This window comes from Perognathus longimembris, chromosome 18 (genome assembly GCF_023159225.1).
Source record: "Perognathus longimembris pacificus isolate PPM17 chromosome 18, ASM2315922v1, whole genome shotgun sequence".
In the NCBI taxonomy this organism is placed as follows: domain Eukaryota; kingdom Metazoa; phylum Chordata; class Mammalia; order Rodentia; family Heteromyidae; genus Perognathus; species Perognathus longimembris.
In genome coordinates this window covers 89,018-110,179 of record NC_063178.1, presented here as the reverse complement: position 1 = coordinate 110,179, position 21,162 = coordinate 89,018, and the positions used below count along the sequence as shown (strand labels likewise).

Here is a 21,162-nt window from a genome sequence, read left to right as displayed (position 1 = left end):
GCTAGCCTCTATGACATCTGCCAGGCCTGTTCCCTCCCTCTGCAGGCGGACGGGGAAGCTGCCTGGTGGGGTTTCACCACCCCACCCACCGCCTGTCCCTTGCCACCCAATAGCCCACAGCTCACTAGTCTTGGCTATTATATGGCTCCTGGCAGCCATGTGCAGGAGGGAGGAGACAGGTTTGTTTTCATGGTTTCTGGGCCCTCAGCAAGGGGAACTCAAGGTAAGTACTCAAAGATTTTCAGTATTATATGGTGGGGATAATAGTGCCTTGTTTTCATGTACCCTTCTCTTCTTGATCCTTCCTCTTTCTACAGAAGTACTGATGGCTCTTCAAATGAGAAAAATGAACTCACAGATGAGTGTTTGGCATTTGGGTGCAGGGTGCCTTGTTGTTTGTAGTGGTTCGGCTCAGCGTTCTATGAGGTACACACAGCCTCGGGAGGCCCAGCCCCTGTACACACACACACACACACACACACACACACACACACACACACACACACACAGAGAGAGAAAAAATCTTACATTACATTAAAATACTATTTATCTGGGTACCTAAGTTTTTGGTACACCTACACTTTTTAATTTTTTATTTTATTTTTTTTACAGAAAGTGAGCGTCTTTCAGCTCTCAGCTCCAATCCTGGTGAATTATGGGCAAATGCTCTGTTCAATGCCAGCAGGCAGTGGAGATGGCAGTAACATCTCTCTGTCTTTCCTCCTGTGTGCATTATTGACAAAATAATGAAACAATTGAGAAGAATGTAAAGAAATAAGGAGCCGACTTTGGTGTACAGGGTTTTCTATCTGCTCAGGAGCTGCCTGGCAGCGTGAAGCATCTTGAGCTAGTGAACCATATCACACATATGTGTTTTGAGACAGAGTCTCACTAAGTATTGTATTCTGGCCTCTAACTGTGCTCCCTTCACCTCAACCTTTTGGGTGTTGGGAGCACAAGCAAGTGCCACAGTTTATTAAACCAAACGAGATAAAAGCTCTTCTTAGCACAGGAAGACTGGAGTCAGGAAGAGAGATATGAGTGTGTTGAGGACATCGAAGGTCAGTGAAGTGGGCCACAATCTTTCCCTAATCCTCCCAGCAGGGTAGCCAGTCTGGCCTGAGGAAGCCTCTCAACTCCAGTGGATCATGGAGGGAGTCAAGGCTCCATATCTTTCACCCAATAAAACCTTAGGTCGTTAACCACAGCCTGGGTGTTTTGGCCTGACTTGTGAGGCAGAAGCGCCTTGGAGGAGGGCAGGGCTCCCATGGAAGGCACAGAATAGGCCACCAGACTCAGCATGGAAGAATTGCTTGAGCCCCCACTGTTACGATCCAGTAGAGGCCTTGTGATCCTGTTCCATGAAAGTGAGATGGTCAAGGCTCAGATGGGAAACAAATTTAGAGAAGACTAAGGCCTCAGGAACAGGAGAAGGACGTGCGGAGTAGAGTTGGAGGAGAAAGCCTCAACTCATCATGGTCCATGGAGGATGTCTGAGATTGGGTGGTGACTGTGTTGTGGCCCTGAAGGCTGGTGGGCAGGGTGCACGAAAAGCCATTTCACATCAGGCTCACCTGGGGAGCGGGGTGGGGGGTGGGGAAGAGTGCAAGTCCCCTCCCCTCCCCAGACCAGCAAGAAGTAGCAACAGATAAGCCTTGTCAGAGGCTGAATTTCTATAGTGCAGAAGGTGGGACAACATGGGAGTGGGCCACTCTGAGCCTAGTGGCTGTGACAGTGGAGGTATTGGTGATGAATAAGGGGTCAGGACTAGTGGGATCAGGAGATTATAATGTTCTGGGTTGGGGTCTGTTGAGTATGTGGCATAGCTATGGAGTTCAGGCAAGGTAGACCTTAGGAGGTACAGCAGAAACCTGTCTGCTCTGGACCAGACAATGACAGAGACCCAAAGTCTGGCTCATTTGCTTCCTGGTCCCCTCTGCATGTGGAGTAAGGGGAGAGGGAGAAAATACAGTTCTTGGAATTCCCCCATGTCCCCACCCCTACCTTTTATAGACCAGATGAATGAGTCACCGCACCTATGAGGAAGGAGACCCTCAAGAAGCAGAAATGTGGACACAGTGACCAAGGTTTCATCTCGGGTGACTCACGGCACTCTGAGGACAGAGTCCACAGTGCAGAGTTCTGTACAGTTACAGCACATATTTCACTTGTGCCACACCCAGAGCACATACCGATGTGCACACACACGCACACAAACACACACAGAGTACACAGATACACCACTCACACGTGCCACATTGTACTGCACTCACTGCATACTCACAATCATACACTATCACTCACACCCCAACTGGTGATTATGGTTGTCATACAAGGCTCCACCTAGCACCACTGTCCTTGCCAGGTATCGCCTGTCATGGAAGAGCTGATGATGACAAGTAATGACACTCATCTGCAACAGGTCACTGGTACAGAGGAGGCAGGGAAGCGGGGAGCTTTTTGTTTCTGTAATTTGGCTTTGTATTAGGTTAATTTCCTTTCATTCTGCAATGTCTGAGAACTGATGTCTAAGGAGTTCATCCTGCTAATCACACACTTGCCTGCCTGGCTGCCACCTACAGAGACTACAAGACAGATTCCTTGCCTTCTCCACTACATTGTTGTGGGGCTCCATGTGCAAGTTCTGCATCCTTAGATGGGTTGTCCGCTCATGCCTCGTGTGCTAGCATGGCTCCCCTCTTCCTTCTTATTTGACCTCTGCCCAGAACACTGCCCTGGACCTGGAACATCCCCATTGCATCTCCTGTGTTGTTTATTAAACTACTTACTCCGCTTGGTGCTCCGTGTGCATCTAGCACTCTCACACATGTGGAAAAACTTGCTTCCTTATGCTTGGTTTCTGTCTTTCCTTTGTTGTTGTTGGTTGTGGGGCTTGAACTTAGGACCTGGGTGCTGTCCTTGAGCCTCTTTGTGCTCAAGGCTAGTGCTCTACCATTTGAGCCACAGCACCACTTCTGGTTTTTACGTGGTTAATTGGAGATAAGAGTCTCGTGGGGACTTTTCTGGTCAGACTGGCTTCGAACTGAAATCCTCAGATCTCAGCCTTCTGAGTTGCTATTATTACAGGCATGAACCACCAGCGCCTGGCATTTTCTGTCTTAACTGCCATCTTTATTACCCAGTTTACCTTTATTGCTTAATTTGTCTGCTTCCCTGTGATCTTGGTGCCTACCTTTATGTTGCCCCTTTAGAATTGGCCATCTACCCTGGGATTCATTCCCTTGGACATTAACCACTGCCATCAATGGGTCAGGCAGGGATAGGTGCTCTCAAAATACATGCTTAATCTAGTAATGAACTTTTCAGGTCAGAATCTGTAGAAAGGACGATAGGACAAAGCTCCAGGCTGTCTGAGTACTTGTGGAAGTACAGATTTGGGGCTCCAGAATTCCTGAGTCAGAGCTTCTGGCCATGAAGTTGAAAGAATCAGTGTCTCATAACCTTTCAGGTACACAGACAAGAACCACTAAACAGACTTTAGAGGGAGTGGCTTCAATATTATATTGGAGAGGATACATTTCTGAGAAAAATCTGGGCTCTTAACATGTTGAATCTAATTCTGACCACATGATCTAAAGCTGAGAGATGCCAAATGGCTTGTCCAGGGTCCAACAACTGGTGAATTATGAAGTTAGCATCAAATCTAGGACCTCCTGTTTCTTTTTTTTTTTAATTTTTTTTATTATTAATTGAACATAAATTTTTTTTACAAGGTGTTGTGCAAAGAGGGTGCAGTTACATAGTAGGGCAGTGTGTACATTTCTTGTGATATCTTACAACCTGTTTTTCCATCCCTTGTCTAGGTCAGGTAGACCCATATGCAATATACAATGTATCAAGCACATATACAGTGTTCACAGACTTGGTCTCTACTGTCTCTCCGTCTCCCTTTGTTAACAGTCATATATCAGGGAGATCATGCCCCTTTGTTTTCTGTGTTCTAGGCTTGTCTCACTCAACATTATTTGTTCGAGTTCTGACCATTTCCCTGCGAATAACAATATTTCACCATTCCTAATCGCTATGTAGTATTCCATTGTGTATAAGTACCATATTTTTTGGATCCATTCATCTGTGGAGGGGCATCTGGGTTGTTTCCAAATTTTGGCTATTGTGAATTGTGCCGCGATAAACATGGAAGTACAAATGTCCTTTTGATATCTTGGGTTTTGCTGTTTAGGATAGATGCCTAGGAGTGGTATGGCTGGGTCATAGGGTAGGACTATATTGAGCTTTTTTTTTTTTTAATTTTTTTATTATTAATTAAGCAAAAAAAATTTTTTTACAAGGTGTTGTGCAACGAGGGTACAGTTACATAGTAGGGCAGTGTGTACATTTCTTGTGATATCTTACAACCTGTTTTTCCATCCCTTGTCTAGGTCAGGTAGACCCATATGCAATTTACAATGTATCAAGCACCTATATTGAGCTTTTTGAGAAACCTCCATACTGTTCTCCAAAGTGGTTGTACTAATTTGCACTCCCACCAACAATGGAGAAGGGTTCCTCTTTCCCCACAGCCCCTCCAGCATTTGTTGTTTCCTGAGTTCAGAGTATAGGCCATTCTGACTGGGGTGAGGTGGTATCTCAGGGTTGTTTTTATTTGCATTTCCTTTACTAGCAGGGATGTTGAGCATTTCCTCATGTGTTTCTTTGCCATTTTTATATCTTCTCTTGTGAAGTCTCTCTTTAGCTCTTTTGCCCATTTCCTAATAGGTTTATTGGGCTTGGAGGGGCTTAGTTTTTTGAGTTCTCTGTAGATGATAGATATCAGGCCTTTGTCTGTTGCTGTGCTGGTAAATATCCTTTCCCATATCGTTGGCTGTCTTTCTATTTTGGTGGCTATGACTTTAGCTGTGCAGAAATTTTTTAATTTGTAGTAGTCCCATTTGTTGAGTCTTTCCCCTATTTGTTGTGCCCCTGGGTAGGACCTCCTGTTTCTAAAACTCACAGGGACAAAGGGTCTGGGATGAGGCATGCAAAGTTGAGGTGTGCACAGATGCTGGGCACTGACAGGCAGCACATAAACAGTGCGGTGGTTCTACAATTCAAAGGACCAGAATTCTTTTTTTTTTTTTTTTTTTTTTTTGGCCAGTCCTGGGCCTTGGACTCAGGGCCTGAGCACCGTCCCTGGCTTCTTCCTGCTCAAGGCTAGCACTCTGCCACCTGAGCCACAGAGCCCCTTCTGGCCATTTTCCATATATGTGGTGCTGGGGAATCGAACTGAGAGCTTCATGTGTAGGAGGCAAGCGCTCTTGCCACTAGGCCATATTCCCAGCCCCAAGGACCAGAATTCTGCCAACCACCGGGATGCTCAAGGAGACAGGCCCCTTGAGCGCCTGGGTGGACAGCACATCCTGTCAACATCTGGGTTTGTCATGGTGGGCTGGGATCTCAGTGCCACACCTGCACCAGCCTCCAGTTGGCTGCTGACACCTCTCTACTAGAGGCAATGTTTCCAGATGCTTAACTACAAAAGGCATGGGCCAGCACAGATTAAGAACTTAGGCATTCACACATAGTGAGACCAAGGGATACTCTGCCAAGTGCAGAGGAAAGGAGTGAGGAGAGAGGGCAGGGTACAGAGGGCAGGAGTGAGGGGAGAGGGAAGAGGGCAGGGCACAGAGAATAGAGGTGAGGGGAGAGGGCGGGGTGCAGAGGACAGGCGTGAGGGTACAGGACAGTGTGCAGAGGACAGGAGTACTGGACTTGCCTCCAGAGCCTAGTGGCCACAGGCAGTGACTCTGTAAGGCCTATAACACCCCAGAGTGGGACCTTATACTTGCATGCCTCCTGTCCAAGAGTTTTATAGCATTAACTGAAACAATTTACATAAATATGTTCCTTTTGTGTGTGGGAGTTTATTTCCTTATTTCTTTAATTTTGCATTTAAATACAAGTAATTTGCAAAAATAGGTGCACAACTGCTCTGATTATTTGAAGGGAACAGACATCTCTACCCCATCATCTATCTTCTAAGATGCAGACTAGTTGTTTAGTTAGATAATTATTTTGCAAATGAAATAACATAGTATATGTCTTTTGGATATAGATTCTTTTGCTTAAAGTTGTATTTGTGAGATACCCAGAGCTATCATTATGAATATTTTGAAACTGTAAAGCAGTAGCACAAATTAGGTTTTAGCTATACAATTTAAATTCCATTTCAAATGATCATTTTTTCCCACTTGTCTTAAAAGCTACCAGCAGGAACAAAGAGTACGTGTCTTTTAAATGTATGTCATGTAATGGATATGAAAATTTTCTTTTATGGAAAATAAGTGGTAAGAGACTTGGGTTCCTCAGTTTATTGCAATTCATCAGGGTCTCCAGAGGCACAATGAATTTTGTCTGAAGCTTGCTTGGGTCTACTCTCTCAGAGCCAGGGAAGTCCCTTGCTGGGAGCAGAGCCTCCCACAAGGACACATCTCTGGTCACCCTACAACAGACAGAGAGCAAGGACTGATGCTAGATAGGTCAAATGCAGGAAATCTACTGATACTGCTTGCCTAGAAGTGGGGTAATCCCTCTATCTGGGCTGGGATGGCACTAGTCCATGCCACAGGGTACAGCTCTCTCCACAACCTCCTGATCACTGCAACATACAGCATGTCTGCACACTTCAAATCTCAAGTCACACACCGGTCCTTGTGTCAATGTGCTTCTGCTCTGGTGCCTCATCTTACTTCCTGAGCTCAGTGTCTCAGCAGTCCTGTGGGTTGCAGCTCCTGCCAGGGCTAACCAGTCCTGGAGACTGTACCCACAGCGTTATACTGATCCTCTTCCGCTCCCACTGCCTTGTCTCCAGTTCAGACCTTGCCATCTTCCTTGAACACAGTGACAGGTCCTAACTGACCTCCTGATGCCTTTTCCTCCTTCTTGCCTCACAGGTGTCTGTCTCTAACCAAGGCCAAATGGATCCTCCCACTCTGACTTACCTACTTAGTCTGCCTTGAGTCTTCCCCTGTGTGGTCGCAATAACACAACCAATGTCACCTCCCTTGAATTCACCCTAGATGCATGTGCTGGAACTGCTTTCTACCTTCTTACAGTTCTCTGTAAGAGGCAGTCTCCTTGCTGTGCCTGCTTTTCTCCTCCTTGTGGTGAATTTGGATAGCCCTGCCAGGTTCTGTTCAAATGTTATTTCTTTAGTGAAATATTTTCTAATTATTTTTCCATTCCAGGAAGAAGAATCATTGCCTCCTTCTTTCCAACTTAGAAAATCATATTCATCATTGAATGTCTGACTCAAGAATCACCTTTTTTTCTTATTTCATTATTAACTTGCTGACGCTGCCATGGAAAATATCTGAGTGGTTTAAACACAGAAATTTATTTCTCATAGTTCTTGAGGTGGAAGTTCAAGATCAAGAAGCAAGCAGGATGGCCTTTTCGTCAGGCCCTGACATGGTCATTCTTTCATGTCTGTGGCATAGTCTCCTCTTCCTATTGGAACACCAGTGTGATGGGATTTGGATCTACCCATATGACCTAACTTCATTTATTAGTGCCTTAAAAGGCCCTGTCTTCACATTTTGAATCACCAAGGGTTTAGACTTTAACAAAATATAAATTTCAAGGCAAAATATAAATTTCAAGCTTAAGTGGTAGAGTACCTGTCTAGCAAGTGCAAAGCCTCGATCACTTCTACCACAAAAAAGAGAAAATAAGTTTATTAAAGTTTTTAAACACAATGTCATGTTTTATCATTTCCTTTATCGATCCTCCCATTTCCTCCTCCCTTTCCTATGAAAACATAAGTTGACCCCTGAACTTTGAGTAAAATGAAAGAACAATGAAGAACATGGTCTTTGTCTTTGAGCAACACCCTGTGGACTAAGGAGGGCAGGTGAATAGCTGCATGAGAGCATTAAACCAACATTTTCGGGGTATGGGCCCGAACCACAGGGCCATGCCTTGGGTTCCCCCTCAGGTTGCTGGAGTCTCCATGTGGAGTAACTAGGCAGGTTCATTCACAGGAGGACTGATTTAGGGTCCATTCATCTCAAATACTGCAGCTAAGCCTTGATAGATTCCATAGGGCCACAGACTGACACAAGAAACCCCCAGTCTGAAACCCACTAGATTGTCCTTGTAGTGAACGTCCAATTTCTGGCCTGAAATGTTGCCTGATGAGGTAGCAACTAGTTGTAGGGATATCTTTTGTTTGTTTTTTTTTGTTTGTTTGTTTTGTTTGGTAGTGGGGCTTGAACTCTGGGCCTTGGTGCTATCCCTGGGCTCTTCAGCTCAAGGCTAGCGTTCTACCACTTGAGCCACAGCACCACTTAGAGATATCTTTTGGTTTTAAGGGCTGTAATCAGCAAAGCATTCTCAATTCAGTCAAATGCTGGTAATTAGTCTAAGGTTTTTCTTTCAATGACTGTAACTGTAATGTTCTTTTTGGACCTCACGTTCTTACAATGGTTCCCTGCTTGAAGCACAGTCCTCTCCCCCACAGCAGCCTTCTCTGTTCTCGGGGCCATGGAACAACTTTGATCCTAAGAGCCTCTGAGTGAACACAGAAGCAAATGGTCCAAATCTATCCTTTTCTCACAGCCCTTGTCGACTCCTTTAGCTCTTTTTTATACATCACACACTAGTAATCTGTGTGTGCCAATGAAACACTGTTTCAGGGACTGTGAACCATGTAGCTCCACACACAGGCAGTTTTCCTGGGGTGTGTCTCTTTTCTCTTTGGATATCAGTATGCAGATTCCCATAGTTGTACTTTCTTCTGTTGTACCCAGTGCTTCTGTTTCTGCTTTTTCCTTTCTCAGATTTTTTCCATCAGATTTTATGGGCCTGTAAACAGCAACCATAGGAGGTATAGCAATGCTTCTAATCAACCAGCCTCCTAGCAGAAAAGAAATGACACACCTAAGGGTATCTTGAAAATACTTAAGGGTCAGGTATCTTGAAATAGAACATGATTAGGAGGCCAGTAGAAAGTTGGGGTTTTATGAGCCTAGGCCTAAAAGGGAACCTGGGACCAGCCAGAAAACACAGATATCGAGGGTTTTGGCTACATCACTGAGTGTCCCAGGCCTTCAGCTTCCACCTCCCTCCACTCTGTGCCTATGGATCCTGGATAATTACCTAGCATCCTCAGGGCTCAGCCTGTAAATAAAATCATGGTATTCACATGAGGCTCTTAAGGCTCTCTGATCCTTTCAACACTAAACATCCATGGAGCCTGGAGTTTAACACATGGGAAGACCAGTTCTTACCTGCCAGGAACGAAGGCACAGAGCTGTTTATCAGCCTGAGAACTCACAAGTCTCCTCTGTTGAGTAAGTGTGCCATCAGTGGGATGTATGCCCCAAATGCCACAATGCTTTCCAACCCAAGCCAAGGCACATGCCAAGGCTTCTGCTCTTGTTAGAACAGGCAAAAGTAACTGTGTCCACAGGTCAGAATTTATTTCATACTATCTCATTCATAGCATTTTCAAGTACAAGATTTTGCTTGATGTCACTGACACATGAAACAGAAAAGCACAACTTGGTAAGGCACCAGGTTACAACAGTCTACAGAGGAGGCCCGGGTCCTTCTTTTGGCTTGTGAGATTCCTGGGTAGCTGCTTGAAAATTTGTCAAGCAAAGAACAAGGTTCTAAAAGGCCCACTTGTGTACAAGTGGTGAAAAGAGATGACAGTTCTGAAGCCCAGCACAGTGTGTTGTTATGATGTTGGTTTAGACTGTGAGGATTAGGCTCGAGGCATTATCTACACATGTCTTCTAGGACCCTCTCTTAGACAAGACACCAAGCTGCATATTCAGCCACTTTTCAGCTCGGAAGCAAAGCACCTTTATATTAAATTCAACCACATACTTTGAATGATTTGCCAGTCCAAATCCCTATACACTATAACTTATAAAATGCATGTTACAAACTGCCACCACTCAATTTGTGGCACAAATGGTTCAGGTATATTGAACCCAGGATTGGAGCTTTCAGAGTCAGGCCATGTAGCATCCTTCACACCACAGAGTTGCAGAGGCAGGGAGTGCAGCTCAACTTCTTAACAAGTGTTTGTTCTGTCTTAAAAACTAAATGTCTCATACTCCACCAGATCTGTTTTAATACATTTAGTACACATCTTGTACTCCACCAGATCTGTTTTAATACAAATTGTTTACCAGGGAGATAATTCGGTCCTCTCCATGCCTCTGCACACAGGGCAGGCAGAACTCCAACTGGGAGGCTGCCTTCCCAGAGATGACTGTAGTAACATGACCCATTAAAATCATTTCCCTAAATGAAGTAATGCTATTTGCTCAGGTTGTAACTAAACACCTCAGGAAACTAAGACTGATATTAGTTTCAATGTGCTAAGAAATCAACAGCAAATAGTACATGGACTTTAGTGGCTTGATGATTAACCTTTGTTAAAGAAATCGTTAGCCCTTTTTACAAAATAGCATGAAAAGCAGCTCCTAACCTGAAGTATAGCTTGGTATTTTACTTTTTTCTATAGAAAAACAAAAGCTTTATCTTTAAATATGAAAAAGATAATATGGAATCCACAGAGTGGGAAGACTATTACCCACTGGCTGGTAACTGTCCCAACCACGGCAATACAGACACCGTTCTTCAATGTCTGGCCACTTACATCATCCTGAAAGTGCCCATTGGAGTACGAAGGGGCTCTGTTGGCACAGGTCTGTCCTCAGAACAGTCAGCCTACCTTAATGACATGAACCCTACCTTAAATGACATGTGCCATGAGTATAGTTCTTTTTTGGTCTTGTTTGAGTGTAGTTCTTTTGACTATCCCATGGCAAGAAAGGTACTGCTGAGCCATTACCTCTACACATACCTGGCCCACTCACCTGGCCTCCTCACCCAGACACATTGTCTCTGCTATGGGGACAGTAATGCAGAGGAACTGGGACTCAATGGCACTGGAAACTGAACTGGTGGCTTTAAGAGGTCTCAAGAGATATTCATTTCACTAAGATGGCCTCAAAAACATGTGGATGAAGATATGTTAAAAATCATACCTTGGGGGGCTGGGGATATGGCCTAGTGGCAAGAGTGCTTGCCTTGTATACATGAGGCCCTGGGTTCGATTCCCCAGCACCACATATACAGAAAACGGCCAGAAGTGGCGCTGTGGCTCAAGTGGCAGAGTGCTAGCCTTGAGCAAGAAGAAGCCAGGGACAGTGCTCAGGCCCTGAGTCCAAGGCCCAGGACTGGCCAAAAAAAAAAAAGAAAAGGCTGGAAGTGGTGCTGTGGCTCAAGTGGTAGAGTGCTAGCCTTGAGCACAGAGAGGCTCAGGCCCTGAGTTCAAGCCCCAGGCCCAGCAGGAAAAAAAAGTAAATGAATAAAAATCATACCTTGGGTACTTTAAAGAAGCAACAGGTAGAAGCTGTGCTGTTCCCATATGTTCTGCTTTCCCTGCTGCCTACAGCCTGAGCAGCAGGACGCCAGCCATCTATACGTGCATATGTGTGTGCATGTGCATATGTCTGTGTGTGTTTACACACAAGAGTATTTTGGCCAACTTAGAAGAAAAGGTGTGTGTGCCTCACAAGTGTGGTTGGGTTTGATTCTCACTGCAGATGGCATGATGTGAGTGTGGAAGCTTAAAATGCCTGTCCAGGAGGCTCCCTGTGCTCCACTCACCAGGAGAGAGGCAGTCTGGCACACAAACCATGCACTGAGAGCAAACACTACACTACGATCTCTGAGATGCTCTTGTTGCTCCTTAAAGAAAATGGATCTGTACCAGTGCCTGCCTCCTGCGGGGCATTTTTAGTAATTTCAAGTAGTGTCAACACCACTGGTCTAAGGATGAAAAAACCCAATAAGCAAGTTTGTTTTTTGGTCTATACAGTGCCAGAAGTGCGATATTTTTTGTTTTAAAATCTTAAGCTACTAGGTATATCAGTAGATGACAAAAAGGACAGGTATGAGGTTTGCAGGAATTGCTCTCATTGTTTTCTCAGACAGTTGCTCCCAGGGAAACAGGCATGGTTTGTGTGGTTTCCAAGTGGGGAGTTGTTTTCCCATAACTGGTCTGTGCACGTAATGTATAGGCATTCAGCAACTCTTAAACAAGAGAGGTTGTTAGGCACAATTGTCCTCCTCGTCCTTCTGTACATTCTAATGCAGCAAAACTTCAATCCTGACATCTAGCTTTGAGGAGCCCTTTTCACAACAGATATAAATGAATCCAGAGGTCTACAGCATAAATTTCCAGAATTATTGAAAACAACATTTTAACTTACTTCAAAACTTCTTTAACTTATCTTGCATAAAAATTTCATCCCTAAGCTTACACAAACAAGGAAACTAAAGGATGAAGGAGTCATGTGTTAAAGGCTCTTCCAATGACCACACACATGCTACAGGAGTCATTGTAGCTCACACAGCTTTTGACAGCAGCTTCCCGAGAGTCACGCCAGGCAGCAGTATTTCCTCCACCAGGACTTGGACAGGTCCCGCACTTTGTCTGGGGTTCGGCTCTTACATTTCTTTGGCTGCTGCTGGGAGTCCGAGTGCTGGATGCCAGCGACAATGGCGGCGTCAAAGACCTCCTTGAGGTTTTTTTGAGTCAAGGCTGAGCACTCGATGTAGGAGGCAGCTTTGATTTCCTCAGCACAAAGCTTTGCTGCCTCTTCAGGCACTGGCTTCTCTTTGCATTTGTCTAGTTCAATGAGTACTTTGACATCTTCTCTGAGATCCGACTGTGTCCCAACCAGGATGATGGGGGCTTTGGGGCAGTGGCACCGAATCTCAGGCACCCATTTCTCACTGACATTCTGGAAAGATGCAGGGCTTACCACACTGAAGCAAAGCAGGAAGATGTCTGCATTGGTGTAGCAGAGAGGCCTTAGCCTGTCAAACTCATCCTGTAAACCAAACACATACAATTACCCTCAAATCAGCTCTCACCACCAAAAGACCATCTTAATATGTATCCTTCAAGGCCAGCCTAGTCACAGGAAGCCCAATGTTCTATAAGGAAGAGCCACAACCTCAGATCCAACTGCCTGATCAGAGGATATAGTGGCAACTGCCATCTGCTCCCAAATCCAGCATGGCTCTAACACCAAAAATAATTCTGAATCTTCTCATGATTAACATGCTGCATGCAGTACATGGAATCTGAAGACAGTTTGCTTGATCTGGACGTTAGCCCACAGTAACCCCAGAATCAGTCTCAATTGCTGGGACTCGTGTTACTCTTTTGAAACTCAGAGTGCGTCCCCATGCTGATCCTAAAACTCCCATCTTATCTTAGCAAACCACATCTATTAACACAGCTCTTACAACCCCAGTTCTGCTCTTTCCCGTGAGCACGATGAACAGTGCTGGGTCCTCCCACTTCCCTGAGCACAGACAGTACAGAATGATGTTAATCAGACACAAGCACTCTGCCTGTGGAGTTGGGGAGCCCTGTTAGGGTACTGTCACTGGCAACTCAGAGACCTTGTGTCCCTCAATGTCATCCAGAGGCACCAATGAACACATTCTTATTCTGTCATGTCTTTCACACTCCATTTTCTCTTGTTCCTTGCTTCTTCCCTCATCTCTGCCAACATCCAAAGCTTTTATACTGTGCTGTGGACAGACAGTGTGCCACAGAATGGACGTGCTTGCCCTACAGTTTATAGAGAACAAGACATATAAGGGAGAGTGGATTATAAGTAAACCAAGCAGTCTTGCTACTACTGAGAAACTAAGCACCATTCAAAGCCAGGAACATGCCACGGTAGGGTGTTTTGTTTGTGGAAGGACAGATTCAGTCTTCATTCAAGCCAGCATGTCCTCCTATGGAACATCAGGCAGTGCCCTGCAACACTGTGCTCAACTCCTACCCAACATGGTGCCAAGTGCTCACATTGTCTCATTTCTGGCTAAATGTATATCCAAGCCCAGTGTGGTGACAGGACAAAGCACTGAAGCAGGAGGACTATGAGTCTGAGGTCAGCTTGAGCTACAGAGCAAGAATCTGCCTAAAAAATAAACAAAGAAGTAAGCTGGGTGCAGTGGCTCATACATGTAACCCTCGTTCCTTGGTGTGTGTGTGTGTGTGTGTGATCAGGATTGTGACAGCCTGGGCAAAAAGTTTACAAGACCCCCATTGCAAGAAAAAAATCTGGGTGTAGCAGGAAGGGACCAGAAGGAGGCACAGTTCACTGACATAGGCAAAACTTGAGACCTTATCTAAAAAATAATCAAAGCAAAAAGGGCTAGAAGTGAGGCTGAAGAGGCAGAACACCTGCCAAGCACGTGTGAGGCTGAGTTCAAATTCCAGTCCACAATCAATCCATCAATAAACAAATGAATAAATAATCTGTAGGTGCCACTGTCTTCAGACTTTGTTGATGACTCTCTCCTCATTGGCAAGGAAAAGTTAAATATTATGTTTTCCATTACTCAATCGGTGTGGTCTGGTGATTTGCAGAGTCCTACTTACAGGTGCATTAATCTCTGTTCATGACAGTTTCTAAGGATCTGAAGGGATCTGTATCAGTCTTATGCAAATGTCTTTTTTTAAAATCTTTAACTCCCTGTTTCTAGTGTGGATCAACAAACTACTAACTACACTACAGGTTGACAGTCAACAGGCTGGGGCGAGCTTGGTAGTCCCTGCCACTGGTGAGACTCCTGTAAGTGAAACGTGAAAAAAAAAAAAAAAGCCAACTTTGTACTGAAAGAACAAGTGCAGAAACCCAGCCAGGTGGCTGCACCTCACTCTGAAACCCTTTCCATGAGTTGCTTCCCTGCTTTAAGGACTCTGATTTCTCATGTGTGCCTGGGAGCAGCTCCTGCAGGGGAAGGCTGTCACTTGGCTAAACCCTGGAACCTTCAGTGGCCTTGGAACCTGGTAGCTCGGTGTGGAGGGCTGCTCCTCAGAACTCCTGAGATTATTGCCACGGGGACTAGAAGATAAAAACAGAAACTGAGCATACCTGCACAGAAACCTGTGGCCAGAGCCTGAGATGTGCACTACAATAAGGCAGTGCATGCCTGGGCACAGGGCCACCTGGAGTACCCTGGAGGACGGGGTTCCAAGGCCAAGCTACCCTGTGCACACTAGGCCTGCAGTGTAGATGCCACAAAGAATTCCATCAGGGCAATACCAGCAGGGACTGGAGACAAAACTGCAGCATCCCTATAGTCAGATTATTACTACTACTATTATTACTGTAGTGTAAAGATTTCCCCAGGACCTCATAGGTCAAAAGGCTGGAGAATTTTCAGTTCATTGACTGTCCCTTGAGCACACTTAATTACAACACCACATGATATTGATGGCTAGTGCCCCTGTGGGGAGGGGGACGATGCTCAGCCCTAGAGCTCTTCAGGGGACCCCTGAGGGATCCCACACCCATGTCGCCTTACTCCCTGGCTTTTTACTCCAATGCCTGACCTCAAGATGAGAACAAATGCCCCACAACTGAAGGGAGTATCGCTGTTCATTCCTCCCTCCCTCCAGCTTAGGGCTGTGCTACTTCAGAGCTGGGGGCTGGTCCTGGCAAGGCCACCCACAGCTGAGGAAGGGAGACATTGCTCGTAGATACAGGCTCCAGCTTTCCCTTGAGCAACTTTCTTAAACATATGACTTGTTGGCATTAAGTAAAATGGTGAGAAACAATTAAAAATATTGTTACATTTTCTTTCAGTAAAAAACGAGAAAGTGAAAGGTATCAGAAACAACTTAAGACAAAGGCTGTTTCTGATCAAGCTAAGCTGCCCTTTTCTGCCTCCTCCCTCTGTCCTCAGAGGGACCACAGCTGGGTGAGTCTACTTCACCAGTCTTTGGAATGACCCAGTTACTAAGGGAATCACGTCAAAGGTTGTTTGGAAACCTTTAAAAGGCTGTTTCCTTTCCCAGCATTCAGGGTAATGTGATACTGACCTGTCCTGCAGTGTCACAGAGCTGTAGTCTCACAGGCCGCCCATCCACTGACACCACAGCTTGAAAACAAGAGCAAGATGATTATCAGGGGGTGTCTCTTAACCTCTCTTAGTGGACTGGCCGTTTCAGTTTGCACTACCACACTCACTCCAAACCCTGGGTTCCTGTTCTAGGTCCTCTAATGAACTAAAAACCTGGCTAAAATCATGATGCTCTGGAGGTGTTTTTGTGTATAAACCTTCCAGGTCGCCACATCCCTCATCCCCAGGAATAAGGCAGTAATGCCCTGAGCCCTTAGAAGTTACCCTGGAAGGGCCTGTACTCTGGAAGATTTATTTTCCTGTCACACTCCTTTCAAAGGATCTGAAAGCAACACAGGGGTTGGGGAGGATGGGTAAGTGGGGACCAACCCTGAAGTTTTAAATCAGTGGAAAACATTAGTGATAATTATGTTTTCCCTTGGGAAAAGTCCCCTGACCTCAGGGTTTATCACAAAAAGCTTGCTGCTTTGAGAACTTATGCAAACACAGGCTGCCCTGTGGCCTTGGGAATAGAAAAAGATACCCACTCCTCTGTCTGTCAGTTCAAAAGGATTAAAAAGAGGGAAGAAAGCCACCCATCTTTCCATGAGGGTCTGTGTACAGGTTGGGGCATGGTCAACTCCTAGCTAGCTGTGTGGGCTTCTCCATCGGCCTCTCTGCCCAACTTTCTAGTTTGTAAGTGTTTATACTAGTCAACAGGGAGAATGCACCCACTGCTGGATTTCACCCACGGGGCCTGTGAAATGCAGAAACCAGGGACTGGCCATTGGGTCCGTGGAGATGGTGGGAAGGGCAACATTTTTGCTTTTAAAGAACAAGACAATGTTTTATACTAACACGTGAATTTTAACTTTTTTCTTAAATCTCCCTAAGACTCTCAGAAATCAAGATAAAGGGGAAGGCGACCCCACGGGAGTGGCGCGGGCCAGGTCATGAGCTGGATCCGAAGAAAGGAGGGCGCGGGGCAAACCCCCGCGCCGGCACCGGGGCCCGAGCTCCTCCGGCCCGCCCGCGGCGGGGGCCCGGCGCCGGCCACAGGTGAGGACACCTGCGCGTCCGCCCTCCCGAACCGCGGCGGCCCCGGCTCGCCGGCCCCACGCCCACTCGCAGGGGCCGCTGCCCGGGCCGGGCCCCCGGACGCTCGGTCCCAAGGCCCGGAACCCCGCGGCCTCCCCGCGCCCCGCGGCCTCCCCGCGCTCACCCGAGAAGTTGTCGAAGGCGGTGGGGATGTACTCGGTCGGGTAGCCATTGGTGGTGTAGCTGACCACCAGGCTGGTCTTGCCCACCGCGCCGTCGCCCACCAGCACGCACTTGACGCCGCGAGCCTCGGCCCCGCCCGCGCGCCCCCGGCCCCCGGCCGCCCCGCGCCCCCCGCGCGCCCGGCGAGGCGGCACCGGCGGCGCGGGCGGCGGCTCGCCGCGGGCCCGCAGCGAGGGCCGCCCCTGCTGCGGGGCCATAGCCGGCGGTGGCCGCGGGACCCGCTGCCCCCGGCGGACAAAGGCGGCGCGAGGTCGCCGCGGCGAGGGGCGGTTCTGCCCGCGCGGCCGCGAGGTGGCCGAGCCCGCGCCGCCCGGCTCCGCGGCGACTCGGGCGGGCGGGGAAAGAGGCGGCGCCCGGCGGAGCCGCCGAACCGCGGCGCGGTCACAGCGCCCCCGCGCGTCCGGAGCCGCCCCTGCGCCCTGGCGCCGCTCCCGGGGCCTCCGGGCCGCTGGCAGGGCCGTGCCGGCCCTCGCCCGCGAGCACTTGGGGATCTGGCATGCGCTGCTCCCCTAGTAACATCCCTGCTTTGCCCCCCCCCCGCCCCCTTTCTCCCTGCCCTCTGCTCCCCCTGCGCCCTGCTCCCGTGTTCCCTTTCCCCCGTCCCCCTGCTCACTCAGCCTTCCGCTCCCTCTGCCCTCTGCTCCCCCTGCGCCCTGCTCCCCCAGCTCCCTGCTCCTCCTGTGCCCAGCTCCCCATGCTCTCTGCTTCCCCAGCCCCCTGCTCCCCCAGCTCCCTGCTCCTCCTGTGCCCAGCTCCCCATGCCCTCTGCTTCCCCAGCCCCTTGCTCCCCTGTCTCCCAGCTTCCTGCATCCCCTGCCCCCTGCCACCCTGCTCCCCCACGTCCCCCCTTACACCTCCTGTTGCCCCTTTCACTCCTGACCCAACTGTCCATCCTTGTTCCGCCTGCCCCCCTGCCCCGTTTCCCCTTGCCCTGCCCCTGCTCCCCATGCTTCTCCCCTTGCTTGGTGTCACTGAGAGACTTAGCAGTGTGGCCAAATAGTAATATGAGGTGCCAGACTTTGAAGTCAGGCCCCACCACGTGAACCCCATTTTAGAATCGAACCCTGAGCCAATCAGATTTGTACCTGTGTTCTAATCTTGCTTGCACAGCTGATTGTTGTAACCCTGTTCTTTGCCTTTATAAGCCCTGTGTAATCACAGCTCGGGGCTTCCTCCCAACCTCCGCTGTGTCGGTGGGTAGGACGAGGCCCGAGTTGGCAGCTCGTTAAATAAACCCTTGCCTTGCTTTTGCATTTCGGAGTGTCTGAATCTCGGTGGTCTTCTTGGGGGTGGTCTTGCGTCTTGGCACAACATTTGGGGTTTCGTCCGGGATAGCCCCAGAGACCCCGAGATCCCAGACTCCGAAGGTAAGAAAACAGCACTGTTCATTTGTCTTGTCCTGTAATTTGTCTGTTTTGCTTTTGCTTGTAGGGCGCGAGTCAGTTTGGTTTTTGGCCGGAACTGACCAGGAGGACCTCCTAAACGAGACTCAACCCGCCCACCTTGTACTTGGGTCTGCTCCTTCTGCTTATCTGGCAGGAGGTTGTGGGCCAACTTGGGTCCACTCCTCCCGTACCCTGGCAGGAGGTTGTGGGCCAACTTGGGAGATCTCCAACTCGTAACTCGGGTCCACTCCTTCTGCACCCTTGCAGGAGGTTGTGGGCCAACTCGGGTCCACTCCTTCTTACAGGAGGTTGTGGGCCAACTCGGGTCCATTCCTTCTGCACCCTTGTAGGAGGTTGTGGGCCAGCTTGGGAGATCTCCAACTCGTAACTTTTCTTAGGCCTGTGTGTTTTCCTCCTTTTGTATTAATTGTTTTGTTTTTGTAGCCTTTTGGAAGAAATTTGGAAGTAAAATTGTCCTAAATAATTATTGCAAAGTGAGAAAAGGAGAATTATGGCTACCAAAATGTTTAATTGCCATTCCAGCTTCTTTGTAGGTTTTTTTGTAACAGTTTCCAGCAGGCCCACAGAGAAGCACAGGTGATTCCTACAAGTTTGTCAAGATCTAATACTGACCCTTAATAAGTTCCAGGTAAGAGCATGCTTAAAAACTGTGTGGACCACCTTGTTGCTTATAATTGGAGTAAAGTGGCCCCTTATAAGACTCATTGATCTGAATCTGCGGTTCGAAGCCAGCCCGGGCAAAGAAAGGTCCCTGTGAGAGACTTGTCTCTAATCAGCCAGCAGAGTGCTGGGAACGGAGTAGTGTGGAGCTCAAAAGTGGTAGGGTGCTAGTCTTGAGCTGGAGAGCTGAGGGACAGCACTCAGTCCCTGAGTCCAAGTCGAAAGTCACTCCTCCTGGGACAAAAGTGATGGAGCATCCAGAGGCAGTAAGCCGCTGCTTGGATGGCAGAGATGGTGTCAGATCCTAGAGTCACTACTGTTGGCCTTTCAAAAGTTAAAGCCGGGAAGTCCTAGAAGAATAGTTCATAAGCATGCCTTTCCAATGCCCATGTCTGTCTACTGGGCAGGAATTTGCCAGTCATCTGTGATAATGGTTAGTAAGGGTAAGTTTGTCAAATGAGAGGATAGCACTGGGGACAGATTGGAAATTGCATTGTGCTTATAGACCCCAGAGGTCAGGACAGGTAAAGAATGAATCGGACTCTACAAGAGACCTTAACTAAACTGGCCTTAGAGACTGGCGCAGACTGGGTGTCACTCCTTCCTTTTGCTCTGCTTAGAGTAAGAAATTCTCCCTATCAGCTTGGCTTTACTCCTTTTGAAATAATGTATATAATTCTGCTTCTGTCCCTACCCCCCCCCCCATTTATTCAGACCAGGGGACTGAAATCCTAAGAACCACGGTTGAAGGGACCCTAGACGGCATCGCCACTTGGGTTCATTGCTTCCACGCCAGGCCAGCTGACCCCTTTGCCCTGGATGACAACTACCGTGATGGAACATGGGAGGTCTCCAAGCACCCAACTCAGCCGCTTTGCCTTCGTCTCAAGACTGAGACTAAGGTTATAGGTTCCTGGCTAGGTAAGGTCTACGCCCCTGAGTCAGCCTGAAGAAGTTACAGAAGATGGATGATCTTCACCCATCAGCCCCCCTTTAAAATCAAGGGACCAGAGTTGTTTTTGGGAAGATGAGGCAGGATAAACTAGAGACATGCAGAACAGAGGTACAGAGAATATTCTTGTAAGAAATGGTGACAGGCCCTTTGATTACTACATTGGGCCCTACTGGCCCATGCCTTGCCTCTATATCATCCCCTAGACATGCAAGCCATTGAAATGGACAGAATGGAGCCATGATTGGCTCCCAAGGTACCAAAAAGAAAAAGGGGGAAATGAGGTGCCAGACTTTGAAGTCAGGCCCCACCACGTGAACCCCATTTTAGAATCGAACCCTGAGCCAATCAGATTTGTACCTGTGTTCTAATCTTGCTTGCACAGCTGATTGTTGTAACCCTGTTCTTTGCCTTTATAAGCCCTGTGTAATCACAGCTCGGGGCTTCCTCCCAACCTCCGCTGTGTCGGTGGGTAGGACGAGGCCCGAGTTGGCAGCTCGTTAAATAAACCCTTGCCTTGCTTTTGCATTTCGGAGTGTCTGAATCTCGGTGGTCTTCTTGGGGGTGGTCTTGCGTCTTGGCACAACAATATGTGTCTGTAAATTGTATAAATATATTTTAATATGAGTTACATACATCACAAGTTAAGTCCATTGTTTCTTTTTCCTGGTTTCCATTTCCTGGAGTTCATTTCAATAAATATTATTTTATATGGTCAGAGGTCATTGTTTCTTTTCACTGTAATTATCCCTCCTATTGGCCCTTAAAGTGGCCATGGACATTTTAGGGATCAAGCCAAGGAAAGTAAGTCTGGGTAGAGATTTTGTTTGTGTTTAAGGGAACACAGAGCTAGGAAGAGGGAGGTGAAGAAGGTACCAAGAGAGCTCTTATAGGCAAGGTGAGCTGAAAGCCCAGACTCTGTACCTGCCTGCCCTGGCTCTGCTGGGA

General features: G+C 47.6%; 1 protein-coding gene across 1 annotated transcript; it reads right to left on the bottom strand.

Moving 5' to 3' along the window:
• Positions 1 to 9,419: 9,419 nt before the first annotated feature.
• Rhou (ras homolog family member U) lies at positions 9,420 to 17,393 on the bottom strand. The gene is made up of 4 exons (XM_048367798.1): positions 17,138 to 17,393; positions 15,896 to 15,954; positions 11,361 to 12,878; positions 9,420 to 11,024 (listed from the first exon to the last, which is right to left on the bottom strand). The coding sequence occupies exons 1-3, from the start codon at positions 17,391 to 17,393 to the stop codon at positions 12,423 to 12,425; spliced, it is 771 nt and encodes a 256-aa protein (XP_048223755.1). The 3' UTR covers positions 9,420 to 11,024; positions 11,361 to 12,422.
• Between the last annotated feature and the right edge of the window lie 3,769 nt (positions 17,394 to 21,162).

Coding starts and splice junctions, on each gene's coding strand:
- Rhou (XM_048367798.1), bottom strand. CDS start 17,393: ATGGCCCCGCAGCAGGGGCGGCCCTCGCTGCGGGCCCGCGGCGAGCCG. Junction 15,955..17,137: donor CGCCTTCGACAACTTCTCGG/GTGAGCGCGGGG, acceptor CTTGTTTTCAAG/CTGTGGTGTCAGTGGATGGG. Junction 12,879..15,895: donor TCTGTGACACTGCAGGACAG/GTCAGTATCACA, acceptor TTTGGTTTACAG/GATGAGTTTGACAGGCTAAG.